This window comes from Vitis vinifera, chromosome 4 (genome assembly GCF_030704535.1).
Source record: "Vitis vinifera cultivar Pinot Noir 40024 chromosome 4, ASM3070453v1".
Taxonomy (NCBI): domain Eukaryota; kingdom Viridiplantae; phylum Streptophyta; class Magnoliopsida; order Vitales; family Vitaceae; genus Vitis; species Vitis vinifera.
In genome coordinates this window covers 1,200,123-1,227,479 of record NC_081808.1, presented here as the reverse complement: position 1 = coordinate 1,227,479, position 27,357 = coordinate 1,200,123, and the positions used below count along the sequence as shown (strand labels likewise).

At 36.3% G+C, this 27,357-nt stretch overlaps 6 protein-coding genes across 9 annotated transcripts; 3 read left to right on the top strand and 3 right to left on the bottom strand.

Annotated features, from left to right (window-relative positions):
- Nucleotides 1-311: 311 nt before the first annotated feature.
- Nucleotides 312-7,216, bottom strand: LOC100261190 (25S rRNA (cytosine-C(5))-methyltransferase NSUN5). The gene is made up of 13 exons (XM_002279389.5): nt 6,946-7,216; nt 6,729-6,787; nt 6,423-6,473; nt 5,537-5,672; nt 4,943-5,028; nt 4,376-4,474; nt 4,176-4,229; nt 3,513-3,657; nt 3,144-3,205; nt 2,914-3,001; nt 2,370-2,453; nt 1,564-1,725; nt 312-1,466 (listed from the first exon to the last, which is right to left on the bottom strand). The coding sequence occupies exons 1-13, from the start codon at nt 7,184-7,186 to the stop codon at nt 1,207-1,209; spliced, it is 1,527 nt and encodes a 508-aa protein (XP_002279425.2). The 5' UTR covers nt 7,187-7,216; the 3' UTR covers nt 312-1,206.
- LOC100243983 (small heat shock protein 17.3 kDa) lies at nt 385-855 on the top strand. The gene is given in 1 exon segment (NM_001280938.1): nt 385-855. A coding segment is annotated over 1 exon segment (471 nt).
- Nucleotides 7,217-9,028: 1,812 nt separating the features above from the next.
- Nucleotides 9,029-16,516, bottom strand: LOC100244060 (protein PLASTID MOVEMENT IMPAIRED 1-RELATED 1). 2 transcript variants are annotated; one of them, XM_010650066.3, is made up of 5 exons: nt 16,352-16,516; nt 13,735-16,004; nt 12,151-13,604; nt 11,479-11,590; nt 9,029-9,764 (listed from the first exon to the last, which is right to left on the bottom strand). In XM_010650066.3, the coding sequence occupies exons 1-3, from the start codon at nt 16,379-16,381 to the stop codon at nt 12,446-12,448; spliced, it is 3,459 nt and encodes a 1,152-aa protein (XP_010648368.1). In that variant the 5' UTR covers nt 16,382-16,516; the 3' UTR covers nt 9,029-9,764; nt 11,479-11,590; nt 12,151-12,445. The 2 variants fall into 2 exon arrangements, with proteins under 2 accessions (XP_010648368.1, XP_010648369.1); XM_010650067.3 differs by lacking the exon at nt 9,029-9,764 and having other exon boundaries at nt 11,301-11,590; nt 16,230-16,501.
- Nucleotides 9,545-10,924, top strand: LOC100266400 (probable WRKY transcription factor 50). Its single transcript, XM_002279371.5, has 3 exons — nt 9,545-9,773; nt 9,860-10,001; nt 10,526-10,924. The coding sequence occupies exons 1-3, from the start codon at nt 9,545-9,547 to the stop codon at nt 10,653-10,655; spliced, it is 501 nt and encodes a 166-aa protein (XP_002279407.1). The 3' UTR covers nt 10,656-10,924.
- A 3,341-nt stretch (nt 16,517-19,857) lies between the features above and the next one.
- On the top strand, nt 19,858-23,463 carry LOC100259368 ((S)-coclaurine N-methyltransferase). Of its 3 annotated transcripts, none has more exons than XM_002280256.5 (8): nt 19,858-20,227; nt 20,959-21,067; nt 21,398-21,622; nt 21,961-22,060; nt 22,143-22,253; nt 22,412-22,495; nt 22,854-22,912; nt 23,084-23,463. In XM_002280256.5, the coding sequence occupies exons 1-8, from the start codon at nt 20,041-20,043 to the stop codon at nt 23,274-23,276; spliced, it is 1,068 nt and encodes a 355-aa protein (XP_002280292.1). In that variant the 5' UTR covers nt 19,858-20,040; the 3' UTR covers nt 23,277-23,463. The 3 variants fall into 3 exon arrangements, with proteins under 3 accessions (XP_002280292.1, XP_019074877.1, XP_019074878.1); XM_019219332.2 differs by having other exon boundaries at nt 19,874-20,227; nt 23,051-23,138; XM_019219333.2 differs by lacking the exon at nt 19,858-20,227 and adding an exon at nt 20,254-20,343.
- A 122-nt stretch (nt 23,464-23,585) lies between these two features.
- LOC100249233 (uncharacterized protein At4g33100) lies at nt 23,586-25,717 on the bottom strand. The gene is made up of 3 exons (XM_059736152.1): nt 25,453-25,717; nt 25,196-25,280; nt 23,586-25,085 (listed from the first exon to the last, which is right to left on the bottom strand). The coding sequence occupies exons 1-3, from the start codon at nt 25,542-25,544 to the stop codon at nt 24,966-24,968; spliced, it is 297 nt and encodes a 98-aa protein (XP_059592135.1). The 5' UTR covers nt 25,545-25,717; the 3' UTR covers nt 23,586-24,965.
- Nucleotides 25,718-27,357: the final 1,640 nt, after the last annotated feature.

The window sequence follows — 27,357 nt, the reverse complement described above, 5'->3', positions numbered from 1 at the left end:
AATATTTATATATATTTCCATTAAAAATAATTCTCTAAGAATATATTTTAAGAAAACATTTCCAATAAAACTACGTTAATAGAAACACTATATGCCAGTTAGTCCATGGGAAAGGAAAATATACCTCACGTATAAAAGGGCATTTTAGTCATTTAAAGGAAACTTCCATCAACTTCTGGAACCACCGGAGAAAAATCAAACAGATTCTCCCAGAAGTTCCCAATTCTTCCCCTTCCCATTATTTCCAGAACCTTCCTTTGTTTCCCCAACTCATGTCCTATAAAAACCACACCACCGCCTCACATTTCTTCAACATTCAAGCGTTTCCGATTCAGCAGTTGTAGTTGTTCATAGTCTCACACCAACGAATCTCTGAAACCCAACATGGATTTGAGAATGATTGGCCTCGACTCTCCACTCTTCTCAGCCCTCCAACACATGCTCGACGCCGCCGACGACTCCGACAAGTCCGTCAGCGCCCCCACTCGCACCTACGTCCGCGATGCTAAGGCCATGGCTGCGACGCCGGCGGACGTCAAGGAGTACCCCAATTCCTACGCCTTCATCATCGACATGCCGGGGCTGAAGTCCGGCGACATCAAGGTGCAGGTGGAGGACGACAATGTGCTGGTGATCAGCGGAGAGAGGAAGCGCGAGGAGGAGAAGGAAGGCGCCAAGTATGTAAAAATGGAGAGAAGGGTGGGGAAGTTTATGAGGAAGTTTGTGTTGCCTGAGAATGCCAATACTGACAAGATCTCCGCGATTTGTCAGGATGGGGTGTTGACCGTCACAGTGGAGAAGTTGCCTCCGCCGGAGCCCAAGAAACCCAAGACCATTGAGGTGAAGATCGCCTAAGATCCTTGGGGTTTTGGTGGATTTTATGGTAAAAAATGTGGTGGATAATAGGTTTAAGTATGGACCATGGTTGTGTGTGTGGTTTCTAGTGATGAAGCTCAGGCTTTCTTTATCAGTATGTAGTTTTGAGCATCCTATCAATGGAGTACCTCTACTTATATTATAAGTAAGTTCATAAGTTGTTTTCCTACCTAAGCAATTCCAAGCAAAATAAGAGCATACTTACAGGGATTTGAAGCAATAACAGGAAAACAAAGAGATCAAGGACATTTCCTTAAGAATTTTGAACTTTTGGGGTTACATAAGAGTCTAATAGGCAAAAGAAAAGTATTTTATAGTCTTGGGAGTATTTCAAGTAGACAGATTTAGTTTCTTGTAAGTCTGTAATCTCAGATGAGAATGTAGCAACAATTTGGACAGTCTAGTGAAAGGAAAAGGCATCACAGATTTATTATGGTTCATGGTTGCATTTCTTTTGGCAGATTTCACCTTGTTGTTCTTACGGGTTTTGATTGGCTGTTCCAAGCTTCTGGCAATGCTCTTTCTGACAAACAGAGCAATGAAGAAGCCCTCTTTGTCCTCAACTGGATGGGTTCGAAGCAGATGTTCAGCTGAAAATTTTTAATACAAATAACAAAAAACAAAAGTTATTAATAACTCCGTGCTTATATGAACTAGAACTCAATATCTTGGTAAAACATTACTTACAGCCTTCAAAAACAGGGAGGCCACGCCGAGGCCACTGAGGGAATGGTGTTGCGAGTTGAAAACCATGTGATGCAGCAAGGGGTAGGACAGATTTGATTACGTCTTCATTTTCAATTTGATGGATGGAGCATGTGCTGTAGACAACTTTCTCGACTGCTGGAACTGCAATAGAAGATAACATATTTTACTATGAAAAAACAAGGGCCAGAGGGAGTTACGAATTTAGAATAGCAGGTAATAAATTTCTTAGTGTCATGCAGCAAGGGCAAGAGGGTGAGTCTTCAAAAATCGCAGCCCAACAGAACATTATCCAATGAAGACACTAAATTTTGATCCTGGGTTGCAATTGAGTCTTATTTCTATCAAGCTACTAAGCTTTTATGCAGTGGTTAAGCTAATTTCGACTTTTAACAACAATCCCCATAAAACAAGGCTTTGATACCACCATAGAGTTATTAAATGATCTAAAAGATTAAGTTGTTAGGTAGTGGACCAACAATGAATAAAAAGATAATTTGGTGTTTAGGCTACACAATTCCCTCCGATATGAGATACATTTGCTCCATGGAACGAATCGAGTAGGCCTCGAGTGAAAAGAGATCACTCTTATAAGATCAAACATTGCATGTTGGTACATTGGGGGCAAATGTCATTAAACAAATGTTGAATGGTGACTATATCTTATCTGATAAACCCCACGTGAACTGTAGATGATAAAATTTCCAGACGTATATTTCAAACCTGGGGAGAAGAAATAATAAGAGGAACAACAGACCCAAATGTCCACAGAAAAATAAGCTACTTACAAGATAATGCATGTTCCAAAGCCTTCTTTTGAAAAGCAGCAAGCTTGTTTAGCCTTTCTGTGCCAGCAACATCTGTGGCATCGCCTGTGTAATTTAGAAGGCAAAAGAGACTAAGAATAAAAACATTTTTTTTTATATATAGAATAAAATTTTCTATTCGGTATGTAAACTGATCTGCCTAGATTGACCATACAAATATACTCAAACACAGGAGAGTCACTGTGTATGACATTTGACATCCAACAGAACTTCAAAGCAAGCTAGACAAAATTGATTTTTGTTTCTCTTGCATAGTTCAAAGAGCCTGAACCATTTTTTCCTTTTCCACATTTGGGGTTTTTGGTTGTTTAACCTGTGTTCCAGTCCTTCGAATTCATACTTAGCAGAGTGCTAAAGAAAGGTCCAAAGAACAGTTTCAGCACGGAAAAGACAAGGCATTTCCTGATTTAAACAAATATATGTGTGTGTATATATATATACACACACAGAGAGAGAGACAGAGAGGCATGACCAGAAAATAATTTATGGATTAAGCTAAACCTACCTGCAGCATATGACGGGAGCAGATGATCTAATCTCTCGGCAGTGGTTCCAGATCCAGAGCAGGAAGGATCTAAGAGAATAGCACGAACCTGCAAATCTTCATTTAATTATGAACAAAGAACAGACACAGAATATAGTTTGACTCAGCACATGCAGTACAGGAGACAAACCCCCATTACATATAACAGCTATATGAGAACCTTGAACTATCCATAGTCCTCTAAACTTTACCTTTGAGTATGATGGATCCATCGGATTTAGGTTTAAAAAGTCCCCGTGCAAAACTTCTATGTCTATCAGCCATGTTAAGTCCACAAGGACAAAATACCAAAAATTGAACATAAACAATCTCATAAACAATGAGAAATTAACCTACAAATTCCGCTTACAGCAGTGAAAATGTAATAAATGAAAAGGAAAAGATCGAGAAGACGCTGTTTATGAGAGAGTGTAGACAATTTGGAGCACCTTTCAGTTCATATAAACAGGAAATCTCAAGTCACAGTTAGATCACTGATCAGTTCAGAACTGAAAGCAAGCTACACAAACACCCAACACAAGCAAATAATAGTGATCGGTCAAATGCCAATGAAAGGATACTAGCAGCCCCAGAAAGTCGGACAGTGTCCTCTAAACGTTTAACCCTTTCATTATCCAGTTCACATGCTATAATCTTTCCCTTTCCATTCATAAGTGCAGCAAGGTGCACGGTCTTGTTTCCTGGAGCTGAACATGCATCAAGAACCTTCATAGAAAATAAATTGAGCATGGGTTAACAAATACAAGCAATAGGGCCTCTTCTTTGATACACGCCCAATCAACTTCCACAACAAATGCCAAATGGTAGGGATTGACAACAACCACTACAAAAGATAGGGACTTGTTCCACTCTCCTTCAATTGTCCTCATGCTAGTTTTTTTTTTTTCATAGGAACCCTCTAGTTAGTTTACTACCCCATAATGCATGTCCTCCATCCAGTCAATATATAGTTGATATTTTTTTTTCTTCCAGGAAATATTATTTAAAAATCATCATCCTTTAAATATCATCATCCTTACAAACACAGTATTCCCCTTTATCCAATTGAAAACTCATCGAGGCTACAGGGGATAGGCCAGATTCATCAAGGCATGTGCTGATTTAAGCTCTCTTATGAGGCACTGTCTTAGCTATTGACGCTAGCAGCAAAAGAAGGGAACAAGCATTATCTCTGCTAAGTAAAAAACTTAATCACCAATATGAATGACACAAGCATGACTGACCTCCCATCCAGGCTCTGGCCCAAGTGCTACCGCCACCATTGAGCTTGCTTTCCCCTAAGAAACAAATGTTTATAATTTAAACTACAGGTATAGATGAAAATGGAGATCTTTACTATTTTTTTGATGGAAAAAAAAACGTATAATAAGAATCTGGACCACATTAAGGAGCTTTTAAACTGGAAAATTTATCAAATTCTTACTTGCATGAAAACACTACCATTTCTGACCAGAGGATGATTATGCAAATCACTACCTGGTGGGAGTATTAACAAGTCAGGAACCATATCATCTTTCTGAACCTATTCAAAGCACAAACCAGCATTAGGCCACATACAAAATGACCCCCAAAGAGAGAAGCATGACTCAAAAATTGATGATGCATCACATTTAGAAGGACTAGGAGGAATGTTTACATGAGAAACTATGAGTTCACACCAAAACTATGTAACAGACACAATGACGTCTGTTCCTGACAAAGATAGAAAGGATCCAACATGACTATGTGTCAAGACATGTCAGTTTGGTAGAACAAATGAATATAGAAATGGTCCTGCATTGAAGCAGAGAAAAGCAATATGAAAGAATAAACAATTACCAATAAGTAACAATGAACACTTAAATTGTCTATCTCAATCTACAAAATTGTCTAAGGTAGTTCTGACTAAGACTTTAGAAAACTATTGTCCTCCAATGTTCTGACTAAGACTTGAGAAAACTATTGTCTTACAATGTGTTGGAAATGTTTCATATAAATTGATGGAAGTTACCATGTTCTGTTTCCCTAACTCGTGGAAGGCAGACTCAACATCCAACTTCAGAGTATTTACACGAACAAAACGAGGTTTTGAAACATCTGCAACAGAAATTATCAACCAGATTTAGTGAACATGTGTATGAAAGATATTTTATCTTTCTATGCATCTCTGTCCCAGACATGAATGGAAATTGCTAACAAGGTCAAATAGCTTAATCACCTTATATAAATTATCTAACCTTATCTACAACCAAAAAAATAGAGACAAATATGCCTATCAGGGAAAAAGCAACCTGGAGCTGGCATGAAAATAAAAAGTGAGAACTGAGCAGACCAAAAGCATAAATCATAAAAATATTTCTGCAAATATTCTATCCCCTCTTCCCAGTCCACCTTATGATATCTATATGGCAAGTATTTCAAGCAACCTTTAGAAATTTATACTAAACAAAAGCAGTTTCTCCCTGAATGCCAATCATGTTTAACCATAGGAAAACATAAGTAACTGAAAGGCTGAATAATCCACTCTAACAATTGTATGACTGAGCACAATTAGCCTCCAAAATGCTAAATCCACCATGAGCATGAAAGCAAAACAGACACATACCAGGAATTTGATAAAGAGCCATCAAGTCTTCAACACGTTTCACCTTCTTTCGCACCAAAAGCCGTGCTAGAGCTAACTGTATAGCATCTTTCTGAAGCAGTAGAAATTTCTCTGCATCACCAACTGATGAAATTTCCTAAAGAAAAGAGTTCATGTCAAAATATCACTACATAAATTAAAATGAAGAGCAACGACAAATAAGAGATGAAACTATCACTCTTCAACGATAAAATTCCATTTATTTAAAGATCATAATTTAAAATTCAATACCAAGGCCTCTTACAAGATATTCCACGTTAACGAGGACTTTAAAGCAACTAAAATGTCACCTAAACAAGGAACACCTTCTAAAAAGTTACCATACTTCAACATTAACAAAATAACCTCCAAAGGGTTATTTTCACAATTTCTTCTATACAAAGAGAGATAAGAAAATGATGAAAAAACAATGCTCACAGATAGACAAACAAAGAAATGATAACTCCATAAAACCAAAACTAGGGAAAACAAAATCGAGGGTGGCAAAAGTGTCACTTAAATTTCAAGACTGTTACTGCCCCTCTGTTAACCAAGAAACCGTCCTTGTTATTCTAGGACTTTGGAACCATTTGAAAACCTCGAACCACATGTATTGAACTCAACCCATTCAACTATAAAAACTAAGTCCTATCTCATAAAATCATGCCCAAATAATAATCATTATAATATATGCAATGGTTTATATGCTTCACTCATCAAACAAATTTGCCTCTTGAGCTATAACTCCCTGTGTAATTTTTCCACTAACCATTTTGCTTCCGAGAGTAACCCTTAAGGTGTTTGATTCCTCCAAACAAATTAAATTTGAAAATAAATCAAAGCTACCATAGATATTGGACAAAATTACCTGCCCAAATAGAATATCGTAAGTGATTATATACATCAATCCCTCTTGCCTCTGCAACATCAATCATAGACAAGATATTATTAACCATAAAAAAAAAATTAAAATAAAAAATAACTATCAAATCCTGCAAACTTCTTGTAACTAATTAATACTAGCAATCATTGGAAGTGATCCAAAGGCATAAGCTATAATAACGCTTTAATTATACATAGCATTTTTTAAAGTACTTTTCTTACATTTAAGAGCATTTATCGATTTTAGCTCTCAAAATTGCATAACAGTGATGTTAGAAATGAGTCTTTGTACCTTCCACTTGGCATTTAGAATCCTAGCAGAGTCCAAAACATCCTTGATAATTGAAAGATCTGAAAACAAACCAAAAAGAAAGAGAGAGAGGGAAAAAAAAAAAGAGTGAGTATTTGCAGTGTTGCAATGAATCGAGTCTTAAGCAGTAAAGTTTCAATTTCACCCACTTTCCTACAGTTTCTCAACAACCAAACAAAGCATTACGCTGCTAACTTACGCTTCAGAGTTTGACAGACGAGCGCGAAGGTGGCCTTCTTGTTCCTCACCGAGGGGCTATAGACCAGCGATTTGATGGAGCCGACGGCTCGCCGCTTAGCGTCTCCTTGGAGAACGCACTGCAGGACCTTCGCGGCTTCCCTTCTAGCGAAGTATGAAGACCGGTCGGCTTTGCTTAGCCGCTGCTCCTTCGGCTTCTTGGCGCGTGAGGCTGTCGTCGCCGCCGTTTTCGAAGACACCATGGCTCCCGATGGCAAAAAGAATGGGCTGAAAGAAAATTATTTAAGAGAAAAAACAAGGATCACTGGGCCCTTTCTACCTAATGGGCTTGGGCTTGGTCTTGGTCTTGGGCTTGGGCTTCAACTAATATTAGGGTATGGACTTTTGACAATTCAAAAACAATTTTTTTTTCCTTGTTTTGAAAAACTTTCGATTTAACAACTATAGTCAAAATGAGTATTAAAATCATTTTTATAAGAGAATTAAACAAAACCCTAAAAAAATTTTCAAGCATGGATATTCATGAAAGGAGCTTCTCGGAAAGCAAGCAGGGGATTAAGGAAGAAAGTGGACATCCCCATCATAATACAAAGGAATTGATTTACCAATTAATTTGAGGCATGCTAAAGAATTCTTATTTGGCTTTGACTGCCCAAAATTAATGGAATCCCCCACGTGCCTCCATGACATTGGTCCTAGGAAGTTGGCCAATCCCACCGGCGTAGAATGGACTCTAACTCTAGCTCACGTGGAGTACAAGTCATGGAAAAGATTGGATTGGCTACAAGAGGTTCAAACTCTTTAAGTCCAAGCTCAACGATCCATCAATTTTCCCTTTTAAATCATGTTTGAATTCAAAGACTCTATATGAAAATCTCCTTTCACATGTGATTTCAATATATAGAAAGTAAAATGGGAAATGTTGGTGGACTAAATAGATACGGGTTGGTTCGATAAATTAAATCATAATTTTAGAATACGTTTGACAATAATTTTATTTAAAATAATTTTAATTAAAATATTTTTAGAATAATTATTTTTAAAGTGTTTATTCAAAAAATACTATTAATGATTTTTTATTTATTTTTAAAAGTATTTTTTTAATTTTATTAAGCATATAATTTTTTTAAATATATTTTTTAAACTAAAAGCATGTTCTAAAATTATTGTCAAACCAATAATTAATATCATATCGAATTGATAAATTGATAAAAATGAGGAATGAAGCATTTGATTTAAAGGGATTTCACCCTAGGAATGTGCATTGACATGTTTAAAATTAGGGACCTGTTTTTTATTTCCCATCATTAGGAAATATAGCGCTTTTTTAAAAAAAAAATTATTTTAAATGCAAATACAATCTTTATAATCTTCCGTTAAAAATTATTATCTAAGTTTACATTAATCCAAAGTGATTTTCAAACTTCAAACATTAAAAGAGTTTACATTAATCCAAAGTGATTTTCAAACTTCAAACATTAAAAGCTCGTACAGTACAATGATTTTAAGAAATGTTTCTAATATTTTTAATATTTAAAATTTTTTATTATTCAAATGTTATAATGATTAAAGACGTTTTTTAAAATCACTATCAAATACACTCTAAAAATACTTCATATAATCACTGTTAAACACACTTTAAATAACATCACAAGGATATGCTTAAATGCTATAGAATAGAGAATCTCAATAGGAAATCAATTCCATTCTAGTTCATTGAATTGATTTTTAAAATCAAAATAGGAATAAAAAATTCATTATTACAAAAATCAAATCTTTTTATTAATTTTTTTTTTTTTGAATTTTGAATTTTGATTCCTTTCTAACATTATGTTACTAAAAGCATCTATGGGAAAATAGGAATAGAAATAGGATGAAACACGTGGGAATATGAAGAAAAATAATATGAGAATGAAAGTAAATCATATATCATGTTCATAGGAAGAAAATTACATGTAGCAATAGGAAGTGAAATAAAATGTGAACCCAAAAAAATCATAATATTTTAAAAAAAAAAATAGAATCAAAATCCTAATGAAAATAAAATTTAATTTTCATAATAATTTTTTATTTTATTCTTAGTCTGAAAATAACCCAAACACATTAATAAATAGAAATAAGATTGATTTTTTTGTACACGAGTTTCAATTATTTATGTATTCCAATGCTTTAAATTCAGTCATCCCATTTAAAGATCCAAATTTTAAATTCAGTATTTTCCGTACCTTAAGAATCTTCCATCAACCAAACCCCGAGATATAATTTTATTGACTTGTATTCTTTGCCGTCTTCAAGGGGTTGGTTGGTCCAAGCGCGAGACCAAAGCAAAATCGACACTAGTCTACGCTTAAGTCGTCTGTGCCATGTCCCACTCTCCCCTTCCTCCCTTCTCTATAACTTCATCAGCTGATGTTGTCTCTTCCTGGATGTCCATCAATTCTCAGCCCCCCACTATATAGCACCACCTCTGAAGCTTCCTCCATGGCTTCAGGGAGGCATCCGGGAAAGCTCCAGGCATGAGCTATGGAGGTGATGATATATGTATGCCATACACATTTGGATAATCAGAGCAGTAAGAGACTTATCTTCTGAAGGCTGAAATGGCTGACACAACTGCTGGGTCACAGGACTCACCGGAGGCCGAGAGTGATTTTGAGCTTGGTGACACTTCAAATTTTGAGCTTTCTGAGTACTTGTTGTTTGATGATCTCATGGAGGAAGATCATTCAGCATTCCTGGCATCCGAGTTTGCCCAGAATCCAATTCACCCCGGAAATGAAGTTGACAAACCTGGAAGCAGCAGCAGCCAACATGAAAGACCTGCCAGCAGTAAGCAAATGATCAATACACAGCTTTTCAGGTTTATATGTATTTATGCATATTGCTTAGCGTTTTTGTGTTGTGTGCGCTGTTAGGAAACAGTGAGAGTGGGCAGAAGAAGAAAGAAGCTAAAGAAAGGGTTGCATTTATTACAAAATCTGAGATTGAAATCCTGGATGATGGGTTCAAATGGAGGAAGTACGGAAAGAAGATGGTGAAGAACAGCCCAAATCCAAGGTACAGTAGCAATAAAAATCAACAGTAAAGAAAAGAAAAAGTCTTTATCATCTTGACATGGCACCTTACTTCTATCGTAAGTTTCCAACCAAAAAAAAAGGCATCTTCTTTAATAGAAGAATTTCAGTAAAATCAGCAGTTAAATTAAGTATTTCCCAACCATTAATGGAGATAGCTAACATCACAAGGAAAAACCCCACATCCACAATCAATAGTTTAGGCAGCTTTAGTAGTGATTTCTCATACGATACCTAGGCAATAAGGAAAAGAAAAGAAACAATGTGAAAATAGTGTCATTCAAGATAATGAAAGCCTGACCTTCAACACAACCCACATCTCCTTTCCTATAAAAGCATATCGAGAATTACAGTCTAAAGAACAGTATGCAAGTATTGGGGATTTCATGATATCAACAAGCACATTAGATTTGATCATTAGTCACACACAATATTATCAGTTAGAAACTGCTCAAAGATTAAATGCATGAAATTCTTCAAATAATGAACTTTTTATTTGATGTGCAGGAACTATTACAGGTGTTCAGTTGATGGATGCAATGTGAAGAAGAGAGTTGAAAGAGATAGGGAGGATCCCAAGTATGTGATAACAACATATGAGGGCATCCATAACCACGAAAGCCCTTCTAAGTTCTGAAATTTTTCTTGGGTAGCAAGTTCTTTGAGTACCCTCAATGTGGCACAATTACACTCAAGATATCATCCAGTCAGCCTTCAGTTATCATTTTCGGCAGGGTTCCACCACAACCCTCTTTTTTTCATGTTAAACCCTAATAGGTAGCAGTCTGCAATAGGATCCAGCTTTGACCATGATGTTCACATGTATTGACAAGAAGAACAAAATATTGAAGAGTCTGTGAATATCAGATCATAGTGTTTATATGCAACTTTATTGCCTAAGAAAAATGCATATCAGCTGTACATATTACCACTTTTTTTTTTCACTAGTATGGGTGGATGACAGTATTCATGGGGACTCACCCACAATTTGCTATGTCTATTAACTCAACTATCAAGCACAGGCTCGAGTTTTAGATACATTTAGTGGGCAATAGAGCAGGATAGCCAATTCATTCAATAATTTACTGCTGAAAATAGAACATACTGTAAGATGGCATCTCTTTGAAGGGAACATACCACCTCAGTTTCACATTCATGGCAGGGCTATGCCTACCATTTACCAAAAAAACAAGTACAGGGCCTTTTTCTTTCTTCAGGCTTCCTTTGACATGTTGATCAATATGAATATGAACCAGATAAACTCAACTGGATGGAGTACAAATCATTAAAAGCTCGCAAATAACATTGACGGATATTTATCTGGGCAAGGCTCCTTTGGAATGGTAATGGACCAACAAAGAACTTGAAACATGTCTTCAACTCAGATTCTTTTTACAGCATAGTTAATTAACATCAGCCGTATCCTCCAGAGAGTTACTCCATGGAATTAGAACACCTACCATTCTGCAAAGAAGCTCTGCCTAATAACTGATGCTTGTGGTTGAACAAACCAAAACTCATTTTCCTACTGTCCAACAACCCCCGCCTCTGCATTCTTTGTCAGATGGAATTCTGTAGATAACACAAAAAAAGGGCTTTATGATTTCCATTAGAAAAATGAATATGCTTGATAGACAATACCAATTCTAAAAAGAGTAATTCTTAGTCAGGACAAGAAAAAGACAATGCCCCTTGTGATTTTATACTCTCTCTCAGTTCCTTTTAAGGCAAAATTTTGGGCCACCATTAGCTCAATTCATGGTATCAAATCCAAAATCTGTCTGTTTTAGAGTCGAATCTAAAATGGCAACCGATGTCAGCAACAGAATTAATGTAGTTATGCCAATTAAATAAGCAGTGCTTATAGTCTGTTGTGTTGAGAAGGAAGAAGAAAAACCATAGGTGTAGTTTAGTGGTGTGACCAATTTTCAAGTGCCCTTAACTCCATAACGGAGTATGAAATCACTTGGAAAGCAATTGAAAACTTTGTATACCAAGAGTAGCATGGTTACATTATGGCGGCAGAAGAAAACCAACTCATGTAAAGTTAAAAGTAAAAACTCCTTGAACTGGACAAAGTTCAAACATAATTGATTTACGAAAAAAAAAGGATACAAAAATTTAATTATTACCTTCGAATTAATCATTGCATAGTGATTGACTACATCTGAATGTAGATACAAATATAAGCTCCATAGACAGATCTCATTACTATCATCTAGTCCAAAGAACCAACCTGATTTTATTCCATCAACAAAACCTATCTCCAAGCAGGCTATATGATCTTGCTATGTCAGACATTCAATATAACTTTGTTGTGTAGAATCCCATACCCTCAAATCACCGTTTCATTTTTCTTAGCTAAACAATAAGCATTACAATGTAGTATTAACTCCAATTTGATTGGCGAAAAATAGCATGCTACATTCACAATCTGACAGTTTCACTGGGAAAGATAACATCAGGGTTTCGTATATGTAGATTCAGTGCTGCCAACTCCTTCCATTTAGCTCTTGTGCCATTAAAACGACAGGAGATGCTCCACAAGATTTCACCAGGCCACACCTGTGCTCTCACTTGGGAGGAAGCTTTTACTATAACCTTTGACTTTGAAAGCACATGCTTATTAGTCTTATCTATTCCATTAGCAAGCAACCAACGGAATCCAGATTGATGCTGTGATGCAGAACACCAAAGCTTTTTCCTACCAGGCTCGGTATTTACACCTGCAACATGGACCTGAGTGATTTTGAACTGAGAAATGAGTTCTTCGTCTTCTTCCTTCTCTTTTATCTCACCATCCACCTCCCCCTTTACCACTGACTCGTGCTGATCCACCACTTCCCCACTGTTGCTGGGTTCTGACTCCATGTTATATATTTTGGGTTTTGGAGGGAAAAATACTCTCTCCACTTGGATTAGAGCAAGCACTGGGGCACCTACTGGTTCATAGTTTCTAAAGGGATCTCTAAGCTGCACCATGAGAGCAACTGTAAAGTTGTTCTGCAACATACCCCACTTCCTACCAGAGGCTTTGCCCCATTTTCTGTCTCTTTTCAACCTTCCATTTACCAGATCCATGCACTTAGCATGATGGGCTGCAAGGATCTTTGAAGTATGCTCGCTAATTTGATCCTCATCACAGATGATTCCAGAATCCAGCCTCAACCACTCATCCAATGTTAGAGACAGGCTCATTAGTCCATTGTCATCACTGCCAATATCACTGGCATTCAATAGATGCAATCCTACAGCTCCTTCAAAATCAAGAGTCCTAATCAAGTTGACAGTCTTCTTCCCATCAAAGTCAGAGATTTCCTCAACATACTTGGAACTGATGCATGAAGGTGCCTCCTCATCTGACATCCCAGAATGAATTCTTAATCCTTCAATTGAGAGAACTTCAATCTTATCCATTGCCGAAGGTGCAAGATCTTCCAGTGATACATAGTCTGAGACCATCTCACCTCCTACTGAACTTGAGTTCAGGTTATCATTATTCTGCCAAGATGAAAATTCTTCAGCAGTATTTCCCAAACCAAATGTATCTTGCCCAACCTCTGATTCATGCACAAATGAAGTATGCCTGCGATAACAGTTAAAAACAAATGAATCAAGCATCACTTGGAAAAGAGAGAGAGAGAGAGAGAGAGAGAGATCAGAAAGGTATAATGTTTCAAACTCCACATGACAATACATGGAATGAGTTCACATACCTCTCAGGCACCTCCAATGCAAATGCAGCCTCACATGCTATTTGATGCATTGTCTTCCCAGTGATATCCTCCAAAGGCATTAACTTACTGGCCTGCATTGAGAATTTTTCAATTCCAATTGATGCCAAATGCTGTAATATTTCCATAATATCAGCACCCATTTCTGCAGGTAACACAACTAAAACAGAAGCTTGCATAATCAAGCTCCCACCATTCTTCACATTTCGGAAAACTGAGGGGTGCATAGAACGCAGAAAGCCTCCATCCTTCGTCTGAATGAATGGCCCCAAGCCTTCGCCGAGCGGAGGTAATCTGACAGGCTCTTCAGGGGGGAGATAGATTGGACTTCCAAATCCACCAGAGCTATAGCGAGGAGAATTCTGAAAGACCTTCTCACTCAAGCCCCATTCTTGCATTAGAGCCACAGTCTCCAAGTCTTCAAGCATTTTTGCTTTCCTTCTACTTACCAGCGGCTGACCCATTGTCTTGTGTTCCTCTTCAGCAGCTTGAATAACCGAAATAAAATGTAAATCTTTGCAACAGTTCCCAAACTCAGAACCAGTTGGAGTCCCAAAATTCCCAGAGTCAGACCCAGTTGGAGCATCACAGCCAAACTGAGTCTGTACTTCTGTTTCTTCAGAGTCAAAAATGAAGTTTCCAGAAGCTAGGTTATCCTTTTCAAACTGTCTCAAAAGACACTCTCTTGGAGACTCAAGGTCACTATCAGCACTCAGACCAAATGAGCTATCCTCTATTCCCAGCATTTTTAAGAATTCACTTGCCACAGATTCTGTCGCATCATCCAAGCTAAGCGATTTTTTTACTGCCTTACTTGCTTTAAACTTCGACTTAACCTCCAAGTAGTTTTCTTGCTCAAGAAAGTCACTCATGGCCAGCGGAGAATGCAACTCTGCTGAATCTGAAATTGACAGGCTGTCAAGAAAGTACTCAAGTTCTTCCATTGATGAATCTTTGGTGTATGCACTATTCTCTTTGAAGTTGTCATCATCCATTACATCCCCGTCTTTACACTTACCATAGAAATCATTCTTCAAATCACAGTCTGTCTCCTCATCCTTAATAATCTCATCCACATGAACAGTTTCCACTTTAGAGCCACCATAAGGTTGAGCAGCACCATCTTCCAGTTTCAACAGTTCCTTTGTGGAAAATTCTATCCCCTTCTCAGTGACATCAAACTCTGCATCATCACAATCACTTCCAATAATTTCTTCAGCAGACTCAAAGAACAAATTGGGCTTTGGTTTGAAAGACTCCACATCTTCAGAGAAAATATCAGACCCTAATGAATTACCCAACTTCCCTTCATCAAGTTTCTTATATATAAAACTTATAGAGCGAGAAAGCTCAAGCCCAGGATTTGGAAAACCTTCATTAAGGATTTTGACATCCAATGATAGAGAAGGGCAACGAGACCCATGGCTAGGGATGCTCCCAACCTGCTGAAGCATGTCATTGCCTGTGCTTGTCCTATTCTGATTTAAATTTAAAAGCTCAGGAAAGATCACATTATTACTCTCAATCGAATTATCCTTCATTATCAAAAAACCATAACTAACATTTAAAGTCGCCCCTTTAGCCATGCCTGAGAGCTTATAGCTTGTTGACCACTTCCCTGAACTTTTGTCCTCCTCTAACTCATCCAGAGTAACCGGAAGCAACTTTGTAAGATCAACCCAGTGCTTCCCCATATCAAGCCCTGGTTTCCCAACAACAGATGCATACAGCAAGAAATGCCTAGCCTCATACTTCGCCGAATTGTGAGTTCCACTTCGATGACCATAAACAGAACATCGATGCATTATAGTCTCTTCAAATTCAGCCACTCCCTGACAAATATGAGATGGGCAAGTGTGCAACACCTCATCCTTTCGTTTCCAATGAACACATAAACTATAATCATTGAAATTTGAGGGCAGTCCTTCAATTGAATGTACATGGAGAAAGAAACAACAATTGAATTTACGATCCCGGATATGAGTCAAAGCTTTTATGCTCTTTTTCCAGTTCCATGTTGATGATTTCTTATCCTTCTGCAGGAAGTCTTCCTCAAAGATCTTGGACTTTGATTCTGATAAACGGGTTTTTCCTACAGATTGGGATCGAGCTTGGGATGAGGAAATCAAAGCTTTTGAAGGGGTTTGGTCCATGTAAAGGGCTTTGCTTAAAGCCTTGATATCATGCAATAACTCACCACCATTTGAATCTCTACCATGATTTTTACCAGATTCAATTTTTGACAGCATCATCTAGAGATCAAACAAAACACAATTATATAAACAAAACATTCATCATAAGAAGCTCTTAATTCTTATCATCTTGCACTGAAACCCAGCATTCAATCAAACACAAAAAAACACTGACACATAAACCACAAATTCCCAAAACAAACCCAGCTCAATTTGGTTGCTGAGAACTCAAAGGAAAGAAAGAAAAAATCAAATAAAATAAAAAACCGAAAATTGGGTTCTTACAAGAGGCAGTTCAACCCTAGCCTATGATACAAACTCCAAGCTTTCAGCCCCTTTCCCTCGATTTCTCGGCAACCAAACAGATTGTAGCTGAAAATTAATCAAAACAATTGAACTGTGCATACCCGGATTGAATATTCTGGGGAATCATTCATCTTCTCCGCGTTGTTTCTTAGAGAGGTAGGGAAGAAAAATAAAATTCGTATCGTATGGGTAGTTTGGAAGTTGGATGTGATGCGTGGGTAGACTCCTTAGCCGCTTCGCACCCACCAATCCTCAACGATAAATTCGCAATAATTAAAAATAAAGAAGGCAATTGAGACCATATTCAGAATTATCTTACTTTCTTGCTAAATTGCCATATAAATAAATGAAAAATAAATGACAAAGCCCAATACAATTTGTTATAGACTTAGAAATAATTTCAAACATATTAATATTTAAAAATATTTTTAAAATCTATTATATTTTTAGTATAAAAAATTATGATATCCTAAAAGAAGTTTTGATAGCCTAAATGTTGTAGCTTTCTCATAATTAAATTTGGATGCATTTTTCTTTTTTGTTTTTAAAATTTAAAAAGTGCATATTTATATTGAAAATTTTAATAATTTAAAAAAAAATTGATATTAAAATTTTTTGACTACTTCAAATTTTAAAATTCTCAAAAAGATAAAATAAAGTTATTTTTTTATATAAAATATTCTACATTTATATAAAAGTTATGTTTTTAAAGGCAAAAAACAAAAAAAATTAAGAATATATATTTTCAAAAAATATTTTTTGACAACCTTTTTTAAAAAATTGATGTATAATTTCTTGTAGAATAAAAGAATAAAAATTTAGAAAATATATATTTAATAATTAAAAAATAAAAAATTATCTTTTCTATCCTTTCAAAACAAGAAAAATACAATGTTTCGTGAAGATATAGTTTAGCTATTTTGAACCCTTTTTCCTTATTTTATGATGATTGTTTTAAAAATTAATAGCATAAATGTGAAGAAAGGTTGAAAATTAAGAATTATATATAAAATATTATAAAACTACTTTTAAAAACTTGTGACCCCGCATTTTACTTATGCATTCTCATTCGATGACAAATTTGCTTTTATTTGTGAAATTTTTTTTTTTTTTTTAGAAAAGATTTTGATTCATCACTTATTTTGTTTTATTTTTAAAGAAAAAATAAAATAAGAAAAAAAACTCTAAGTGTGATTCCTTAATTGGAAAAAACAATACGTGGAAAATCAAAGTCGAATCTGAGGTTCATGTTATCTATTGGGAAAGTACGGTAAAAGACTATAACATCCCTCTAAATCTTTAAAAACGAGTCTCTACTAAATAAGGTGAGACAAGCATAGCAATTGATCGATTAATTATGGATACCAAAAAGTGATAAAAAAAATATATACTATGATTAGAGTGTATATAGGAAAGAATGATCAAGCAACTGAGAGAGAATATGATCCATACATGAATAGTGAATCAACAATGTGTTATTATGAGAGACAAGGTTAGTGCATAATAGTAAGTATAAAATATCTCATACAAAACCGATTAAAATCAAACAATATCAATCATGCACTTTATGGTATTTACTTGAATTATTTCCAAAGAAAATATTATGAATATTGGTCCCACCAAAGGCCAATTGATTTGATATGAATTAATCTTACAAATTTCATTATTTTAGAATTATGAAACATTCATTCATGTTTATTAAAAACCAAGAAAAAGAAAAACAATTATAAAAAAATGAAAGAAAACTTATGAAAGGTGCTTGCCGGAAATAAATATGACAACCATGTTTATTAAAATTGGGAAATTATTGCCCCAAGGAAAGTCTGAAGATGAATTTTAAAAAACTAAGATCATTCGGTTGAAAACAAGCTTTCAAAACCACACTCAAAACAGGTAATCTCACACGAAAACAAAAGTAGACCATAAGGAGGAAAAGGTGGCCATGCATGGCCATACAAAAGTGGGACTTGGGGTGCAAAGGTCTTGATGACTGCATTGTGATGTTGATGATTGCAGTTGCCATCCTCTCTGAATTTCCCCTTTTGCGACCTGACAATCCCTCTCACGCAGATGGGATATTTTCCAGCAAAGATGTTGCCAGTTCTAAATCAGAGGCATTGTCCCTAACACTTTCATGCATCTTAATTAACGGTAAGCCAGGAAGGATAGAGAGAAGGGAATGAGTCTTGCGTGCTTAGGAATGACACACCAAAAACGACCATGCAAACCACGCAAGAGTGGGGTCCGAGAGGTGCCAAGGTATGGCTGCATTGTTGGTGGTAAGTTGACCTGGCCCTGTTGGAATTAAAGAAATATTCCAAGTTTCCTCTTTACTTCTAATTCCCACAATTCTAGACATTCTCGTCTAAGCTCCATAGCGGGTCCAATGACCCAAAAAAATCAGACCATCAGTCCGTAATATAGGAACACTAAGACTGCGCATTTCATCATCTGCCATCGTCCCATAAGGCAATTCCATATGAATGTCCCATGGTGGATCAGCCATTATAACCCCAAATTGCCCTAGAATATCCATTCTAAATGTACGAATATCACAATTGATCCATTGAGGTTCACCATGCTCTACTTCTGAACATTATTTAGCACGCTAGGACTTTATTTGTTTGGGGAGAGCAAGAGATGCAATGGAAATCCTGGGCTATAGCCATGGAATCTTCATTGAAGGCAATACGAACCTCTGCAACTATACCATCCATCTCCAAAACCATGCTTCTTGTTTCTGCCAAATCCAAGGCAAACTGTTTTTCAAGGTTTTCATATTGCTGATACTTCAAATTATTGGAAGATTGCAAGCTTTAAACCTTGCCAGTTAAACTATCCCTCTCTTTCTTCAGCCTTTCTATCTCAAGCTTCATTGTTTCATTTGTTGTCAGTAGTACATTGATCATAATATTTGTTTCCTTCATTGTGCCTTGTGTCTCTTCAATTTTAGAAAGAAAACGGGAAGCCTCTGCTGTCTTTTGAGGTGCAACTATCTTTGCATCACTAACTTCAAGCTCAAGTGACTCTTTTGTTTCAAACCAATGAGAATCAGTCTCTTGAACAATGAACATCACCATCTTGTGTCCAGATTGTTTTTCAAAGTTCCTCACAGCTAATTATAGCAAAGGAACATGATCTCTCATCATAATGGGTGGAGTCTGCCAAGTATGGAAGTTAACAAGGCTGGGAACAAGCAAAATTGGCCACGTGTACACCAAAATGGCTATGCATGCGGATTGCATGCGCATGGGAGAGAACGGGAAGGAGCTTGCGGGAAATGAGTGGTGGAGGAACTACGTTAGGTAGGTGTGAGGAGTGCTCTGTTTATCCGCGTTGCCCAAAGTGGGGACGATCCAAAAGATAAAGGGAATCCCAATATTTTCTCAATAATCGAACCAATCCTTAAATGGAAAACTCACCTTAAATGGTAATTTTAGAAATGCAAATATAAATAGTATAAAGTTTATCAAACACATAATATTTTTCTTATTAGACAAATTTCATATTTTATAAGCTTCCAAAATCATATATTTCCGTATAACACCACGTAAACACAACTCACCCTTCTTATAAGTAGGATTAGGAAGGTACACGACAGCGGCTCCCAACTTTTGTGACAGCGCTGACATTCACGGATAACGGATACAGAGACTCTGAAATTGAGACCATCCAGGACCACATCCTTCGGTAAAACCACACGGCATCCTCTCATCTCTAGTCTCCCCGCCTCTCGCCTCCTGTCTTCATCTTCTTACTCTTCTTCAATCTGAGAGTGAGAGAGTGAGAGATGGAGGGAATGATGCAGGTGCCTTACGACGCCACTGTAAGGCTCATGCTGGCTTCGCTGGAACGCAACCTCTTGCCCGACGCACTCGTCAGGAGACTCACGCGGCTTCTCTTGGCCAGTCGGCTTCGCTCCGGATACAAGCCTTCGGCGGAGCTCCAGCTCTCCTCTCTCCTCCACTTCGCCCACTGTACTCTCTCTCTCTCTCTCGACTCTCTCTGATTTTAACCTTAAGTTTAGGCTTCTGGTGGAGGTTCTTTTGCTTTTGTTTTCCCGAGAACCAAACATCAGGATGTGGTGGATAAGGTAAGGCTAATTGGTGGAATTTTGTTGCTATTTTGATTGTGCATTGGAGGAGACTGTGACATAGTGAGGTTGAAATCAGTGGGGGGCCTGAATTGGTTTGGCAATGATTCGAGTTTATCTGCCAGTGGAAACTGTGTGCTCGATGTGAATTTATTAATCTATTTTTGAAAATTCCAGATATGCAGTAAGATAGGGCTAGAGCTTTTAGAGAAGTGTCGTTTGACAAGATTTAGGCGAAAAGGAAGCTTTTGACTGAAGATGTCTCAATGTTAGCTTTTCTGTACAGGCATGGTCATGGTTAAAAGAGTCTAGGGCTTCATTTGGATCATTGGAAAGTTGAGGGGAAGATAAAAGAGAAGGAAAATTATAATTAGATTTAAGCTGAATAAAGAATGATAAGTCAGAATATATCCATAATATAGTTCTGTTTTAGTTTCCTTTGAGTTCTTGGCAACAAATCAAACAAAAAGAAGCATGTTATCATGACTTCCCATGTAGAGGAAACAGTGCTGCAAGAATGCTACTTCTATTACTAATTATAAATTCCATGATTTATTATTATGGAGGATGGTTTGAGTTTTGTTCTCTAATGTGCCAATTCTACTTCTCTTGCAGCTTTAGAAGAAATGCCTATAGCCATCAAGACCGAAGATCCAAAATCTCAGCATTATGAACTCCCAACCTCTTTCTTTAAGCTAGTACTTGGAAAGAATCTCAAATACAGGTAAATGATTTCTATTCATCCTGGTTCAGATCCAGATTGTTTTCCCTTTTATTTCACTTTTATCCATTGAATAGAAAAACATGTTCTTCTTCTAAATATGATTATCGTCATTTGAACCCAAACAAACAGGATTTTCTTTTGAGTTCAGAAACATCTTGCTTTTTACATATGCTAATGTTTAGTGCCTGCTTCAATGAAATGTTTGAAATGTGAAGACCTGTAGTCAATTAATCTAGGTTGGGACAAATTATTCTGGAAATTATGATATTAGAAGCTGCATTTTGAGTTCACTGGTTGTATGAACTGATCTGGTTATATGAACTGGTGCAGTTGTTGCTACTTCCCTGATAAATCAAGCACCTTAGAGGATGCTGAGAATGCCATGTTGGAGATGTACTGTAAGAGGGCACAGGTAGAGGATGGCCACACTGTTCTCGATATTGGATGTGGCTGGGGATCATTATCCTTGTACATTGCACAGAAGTATACCAACTGCAGGATCACTGGGATTTGCAATTCAAAGACCCAGAAAGCATACATTGAGGAGCAGTGCCAGTATGATGCTCTCTTTATTTTACCAAATTATGCCTTATTGCATTCAGAAGTTATAATTTGTTTTACTTAGATGTTCACTAGGTTGGTTTACAAGTAAATATTGTTGATTAGTTTCAAAACCACTCACTGCTGAGGTGGGGGGGGCGCCATTGTTATTTGTTCCAATGCTCCATCCTTTTCATGGAAAGTCATCACTGATCTCCCCATGGGAAATGCCTGTTTAGAATGGTTTCCTATTTAAAATTCCCTCTGAACAGTCCTACTTGAGAACGTTTCATGAAGTTTAGTTTTTGTGGGTGACCTAAACGGCTAAACCATTTTGTCTCCTTTTTCTATAGGGAGCTTCAGCTGCAAAATGTGGAGATCATTGTTGCAGATATTAGCACATTGGAAATGGAGGCAACCTATGACCGAATATTTTCCATTGAAATGTTTGAGGTGCAAAACCCTTTCAAATCATTCTATAATATTTGGAGTTTGTTTTGGCATGGTTCAAGATGGGTGTTGCTTTTTGACACAGCACATGAAGAACTACAAGGATCTTCTCAAGAAGATATCTGGGTGGATGAAACAGGATAGCCTTCTTTTTGTTCATCATTTCTGCCACAAAGCATTCGCATATCACTTTGAGGTATAGCTGATTAACTCCCTTGGTTGGGCTTGATGCAAATTGCTGGTTTGAATAGGCAATGCTAGAGACTTATCCATTCTAGTACCTGTAAATAATCAGTGAAGTTGCTTTTATGTTCGCTGGTAGAATAATATCTCCTGGCTACTATTCTCATGCAGGACAAAAGCGATGATGACTGGATTACCCGGTACTTCTTCAGCGGGGGCACCATGCCCGCTGCAAATCTGCTTCTTTATTTCCAGGTGAGCTCTGTGCTTTACCACTAGAATACAGATTCATGGTGTTATACAAGAGTTGTACCAACTGCCTCAATAGAAGAAAATCGTATAGACCATTTGGGATCATTCCCACCATTTTTCATGATCATTCATTTGTAGGTAGGTACATTTCAATTCAATTGGCCATGATACCTTATTTACTTGGAGACAAAACACTGGACATGTCCACAATAAGGCTCAAAATTCTAGTAGCTGTGGTTCTTGTTGAATTTGGTCTGATTGAATAATAGTGTACATCTATATCAGACCCATGAGTGAATTTAGATCCAGGCATGAGTTTAAGTCACTCATTGTTGACTTCTTGCCGCTGATTTATGTGCAGGAAGATGTTTCTGTTGTTGATCATTGGCTTGTTAATGGAAAGCATTATGCACAGACAAGGTAAGGGAAAATTACACTGTAAATTGGAAGCAATTATGATAGCTAGAGTAGGCTTGATCAAGCGATTTGGTTCTTCCTGTCAAAATTGCAGAATTTAATAGCTAACTTTTCCTGCCATATTTAACTGAGAAAACTCAGATCATAAGAAAGGGCTGAAAACATGTCTTGCAGTGAAGAATGGCTTAAAAGAATGGACAAGAACTTAGCTTCTATAAAGCCAATAATGGAGTCAACTTATGGCAAGGATTCAGCTGTCAAGTGGACCGTCTATTGGAGAACATTCTTCATTTCTGTTGCAGAACTCTTTGAATACAATGATGGAGAAGAATGGATGGTCGCCCTTTTCCTATTCAAAAAGACTTGAAGTCTCTAAAAGCTGAACAAAATCCAAAAGTACTCACAGGGAATAAGGCTCAACAACATTTTGATTCTAGGGTGGTCAATAAGCTGTATTATTGAAGAATTTGCATACTTGAGATGAACAACAGAACAAGATTGGAACTACCAGCATAATGTGTTGCAGAAATAAAAACCACCACAACTTCGTACCATTTTAAGTGTAATTTCTTATCAATTGAGAAGTGTATTCTTGCCCAGCTGCTAGGACATGTTAGGAATTCTCTGTACCATTTTGCAGTCACCCACCTCTTGCCTTATACACAATGATAAAAAGTAGAAAAATGTCAAGTAGCCTAATTTATCAACCTTAAAACATGTGGTATCAAATGAAATTGGTCGGCCTCAGTGAGAAACAATGGGTGTTCTGCATCAAATTACAAAGATTCATATAACTAGATATCTGAAACCACCTTGAACAAATCTGGGTGGCTTCTCTCAAGGTCTCTAAGATACAACACTCAATGGAAGCCAAGATCATCTCTGTGAAACAAGATCAAGATGAAGCCTTACCCAACTGCGACTTGGTCTAGTAGAAGGGTATTGAGGTTCAGGGATGAGTAGGCATGAGGTCCAAACAAGCAGCCAACATGTTCCTAGGCCTCCAACCAGCTTCTCTGAGAAGTTTGTTGATTTTTCTGAAAACAACACAGTGAATACCATCAATAAGAACAACCCATTTTCTCTTCCAAAGCCAATTACTTCACAAAACATGTTAGGTTCATCTCAGAGGCAAGGAAAATCCATGAACATGGTGGTCCCTTCATTTTGAAGGAACCCCCTGAAGTGTCCAAAGACTGAGAAAGCTAAGCATATAAATGTTCCCAGATCATAACCAGAAAGATTAGTCGTCTTATTGATGATTTTTGGGTCTATGGAACACATGAGAAGGAGTTTACACTAGTTTAAGTGAGTTCAGTTTGACTTGCGATAATACTCTTGGTTAAACACAAATTACTGCCAAATGACTATTCCTTGATACTTCACTTTTTTTTTGTATCACAAACTACATGCTATCTTGAACCCTAATAAGGAATGTTGTATTGAGTTTTATGCTATCTTTGGTTTCAAGAAAGTACTAAAAAAATTAAAGAAAAATGATTTTCTCATATTTGGTTTTATGGTTAGAAATTAAAAATATATATATTGAATATAATGAACATTAATTAAAAATTTAAGTATTTTTAAATTATTTAATCTTTATATATAAGAATTTAAAAATAAAATAAATGATTTAAAGTAATATATAAAAATAATTTATTAACTTTAAATCTATTTCTATTTTCCTTTTCTTTTTTTCCTCCCTCAAACTTTCTGGCAATCTAACAAGAGAAACTAATCCCCATTACAAGAGAAACCGCCCATGAAAAGCAACATTCCTTCACCTATAACAAAAATGGAGTGAATGTGGCTAACCACTTCTACACAATCATATATAATAAGTTTCTAATCATGAATCCATGCAAGTCCCAACTTCAAATTTCCAAACAAAATTTCAGAACCCAATTTGAAAGTGCAGTATAATTCAATCAAACACATTTCTGGGAGGATTAAATAGACAACACAACAGAAAATTGTATGAACAATTCAATCAAATTTCTACCAATCACCTTTCCATTATCATGGTCTATTCTATAGAGCATAGATTCAATATAGATTACTGAGAAACACCAGTGGAAGCACCACCAACTGGGCTTCCAGAATCAGCTTGATTGGATGAATCCGCAGCTCCTTTGCCTTCCAAAAAGCTGCTCAAATTCTTATCTTCTAGATGTTGCTGTGACCACAGAGAGAAATGGGGTATTAAAAATTCAATAATTTAAAAGAAATTGCAATCAAAAGGGGAAAAAATAGATTTTTTTTTTCCAGAGAAATGAAGCATATTACAGAGAGGCAAGATTGGTATTTTTGCCACTCGGAAACACATTCTTCTTTGTCCCACTGACCCTTCAAGAACTTCTCTGAATACCACCTGTTTAGATTGAGAAAAAACGAGAAGGGTTTTAGGGTTTTAAGGAAGGAAAAACAAAAAAAAAAAAAAAGGAACCCTTTGATTTTTGTTGACGATGGGCCGGTTAGGCTGCCGGGAAAACGAGGGAAATTGTAAGAAAATAATTTTTGGGCACCAAATTATAAAGAATGACCTGTTGAAGCAATTGTGGTAAGCAGTTCTGAGATGGGCGCATGGCGATGAAGACGAAGCGGAAGAGCTTTTCCCTCCCCTATGAATCGCCATGGATTTGAGCTTCTGGTCTCAGTTTTCTTCCTTTCTGCGATGCATGCACTTAGAGACCTAGAGGAAGAAACCAACGACGTCGTTTTGCCTCCTATCCCAAAAACGGAGAAGCTGCATAATTTATACGACGTCGTTTCGGATTCAAAAATGGGGGAATCCAAAACGACGTCACTTCATTGCAATCCCGGATGAAATCATCATTCATATCGTCAAGTTGACTAGCTTCCATGTCAAGTAAGCACATTCTACTCAATCCTTTTGAGCGTCTCCCATTTCAATTATTCTCATTATCTACTTCAAGCTTCACCAAAACACTTGGAAGTAAAGCCACTTCCATTCTAAGTGACTTTTAATATCTCCAAACTTAAGTAATATTTATATAAAATTTGATAAAAATTTGAACTTGTAATCTTCACGACTTTAAAACATATTCTAATATTTTTTTTACACCCAAAACTTTTCCTCATATAGTATGAAATTTTACATTTCCCATATAGGTTCAATATTCCAATCTTTCACATTCGTTAAGAAAAAAGTTTATGCCGATCATAATAGTTAACTCTTCTTAAATGTGTGCTTTAAATTCATGAAGTCGTTAAACCTAAAATATAAATATTTATATAAGACACATGATATATTCGGTTAACTTTAAGTTAAATTAGAATTCATATTTTGTTAAACTCGAATCTAATTTGATTTTGGCTTATCAAAAATATTGGTTGAACTTATATTAAGTTATGAGGCTACTTTCTATAAATCCACATAAACCAATCATAACGTACCATTTGTTTAATACATGTCATGTGGGTTCAATCATACACCAATTATAGATCGTCATGTGTCTTGGTACATGGTAGTAAATTATCAAAATTGCTCTTTATTAACTTGACACATGATGCATCTTACTTGAATAAATAGGCAAATCCATCTTCTCCTTGTATAGCTCCTATGTTATAATGCTATATCATGTAGACATAGACATCTATCTTCAAATTCCGAGGTTGCTCGGATGTTATTTATGACAAATGCTAATAACGTGTTTTTTACTCTTATCTTTTGGTAATAGCAATATTAGTCTCTCTTATATTACAAGAATGATATATCCTAAACAATAACTATAGTTGATGATCAAATGATCTCCTACATCTCTTCACATATATTTTTTATATAAGGTTTTAATGCTAATACATCTACTTGGTTTAGGCACAAAGCTCAAAAAGTAAAAATTAAACCTAATGCATCTCGACAGGAAATTGACTTTCTTACCATCAAACATTTTCGGACTAGTTTATTACCTCGCTCTATTATACTCTCTAACTTGCTCTTGAACTCTTAACATCTCATCATACAAAATAACCGATGTACTCTTGACAATTAAAGCACGATTATCTAAAAGGCATAAGTATCCAACTTGCTATTAGTACAAAAAAGATAAGAAGTGAATTCTCCCTTTATTCCTTTGATTTTCACATGAACTTTATATAGTTGTTTATAGTTTAGGCTTGCTTTCAAAGCTTCAATATTCCTTAAATTACTTTCAAATTATATTTGTACCATCCAACACTGTTTCTCACTCGTAAGCAGAATCATTTCCATTCATGATTCCAATATATAAAAAAATTTAATTTATGATTTTATATTATAAAGTCAAAAAGAGGTTTGATGGAAGCATCGTGTCGTACCAATTTTATAAAGCAATAATTTAAGAAGAACCACCATATTTTTAATTATAATTTTAAGAATGGAACGTGGGAGAGTCATAATTTATTACACTTCAGAATAAAATAAAATAAAATGAATTTAAGATATACAA

Bases quoted from the DNA above. Each gene is read 5' to 3' on its own strand.
- LOC100244060 (XM_010650066.3), bottom strand. From the start codon at position 16,381: ATGAATGATTCCCCAGAATATTCAATCCGG. The intron at 16,005-16,351 runs GTATGCACAGTT...TTTGATCTCTAG, and splicing joins CCCCAGAATATTCAATCCGG to ATGATGCTGTCAAAAATTGA. The intron at 13,605-13,734 runs GTATGTGAACTC...CTGTTATCGCAG, and splicing joins GCATTGGAGGTGCCTGAGAG to GCATACTTCATTTGTGCATG.
- LOC100249233 (XM_059736152.1), bottom strand. From the start codon at position 25,544: ATGGCGATTCATAGGGGAGGGAAAAGCTCTTCCGCTTCGTCTTCATCG. The intron at 25,281-25,452 runs GTCATTCTTTAT...CAATCTAAACAG, and splicing joins TACCACAATTGCTTCAACAG to GTGGTATTCAGAGAAGTTCT. The intron at 25,086-25,195 runs GTAATATGCTTC...CTGTGGTCACAG, and splicing joins AATACCAATCTTGCCTCTCT to CAACATCTAGAAGATAAGAA.
- LOC100261190 (XM_002279389.5), bottom strand. From the start codon at position 7,186: ATGGTGTCTTCGAAAACGGCGGCGACGACAGCCTCACGCGCCAAGAAG. The intron at 5,029-5,536 runs GTATGTGTCTGT...TTTCTGTTGCAG, and splicing joins GGCTCTTTATCAAATTCCTG to ATGTTTCAAAACCTCGTTTT. The intron at 1,467-1,563 runs GTAAGTAATGTT...AAAAATTTTCAG, and splicing joins CCTCCCTGTTTTTGAAGGCT to CTGAACATCTGCTTCGAACC.
- LOC100259368 (XM_002280256.5), top strand. From the start codon at position 20,041: ATGGAGGGAATGATGCAGGTGCCTTACGACGCCACTGTAAGGCTCATG. The intron at 22,254-22,411 runs GTATAGCTGATT...ATTCTCATGCAG, and splicing joins CATTCGCATATCACTTTGAG to GACAAAAGCGATGATGACTG. The intron at 22,913-23,083 runs GTAAGGGAAAAT...CATGTCTTGCAG, and splicing joins AAGCATTATGCACAGACAAG to TGAAGAATGGCTTAAAAGAA.
- LOC100266400 (XM_002279371.5), top strand. From the start codon at position 9,545: ATGGCTGACACAACTGCTGGGTCACAGGACTCACCGGAGGCCGAGAGT. The intron at 9,774-9,859 runs GTAAGCAAATGA...GTGCGCTGTTAG, and splicing joins ACATGAAAGACCTGCCAGCA to GAAACAGTGAGAGTGGGCAG. The intron at 10,002-10,525 runs GTACAGTAGCAA...TTTGATGTGCAG, and splicing joins AAGAACAGCCCAAATCCAAG to GAACTATTACAGGTGTTCAG.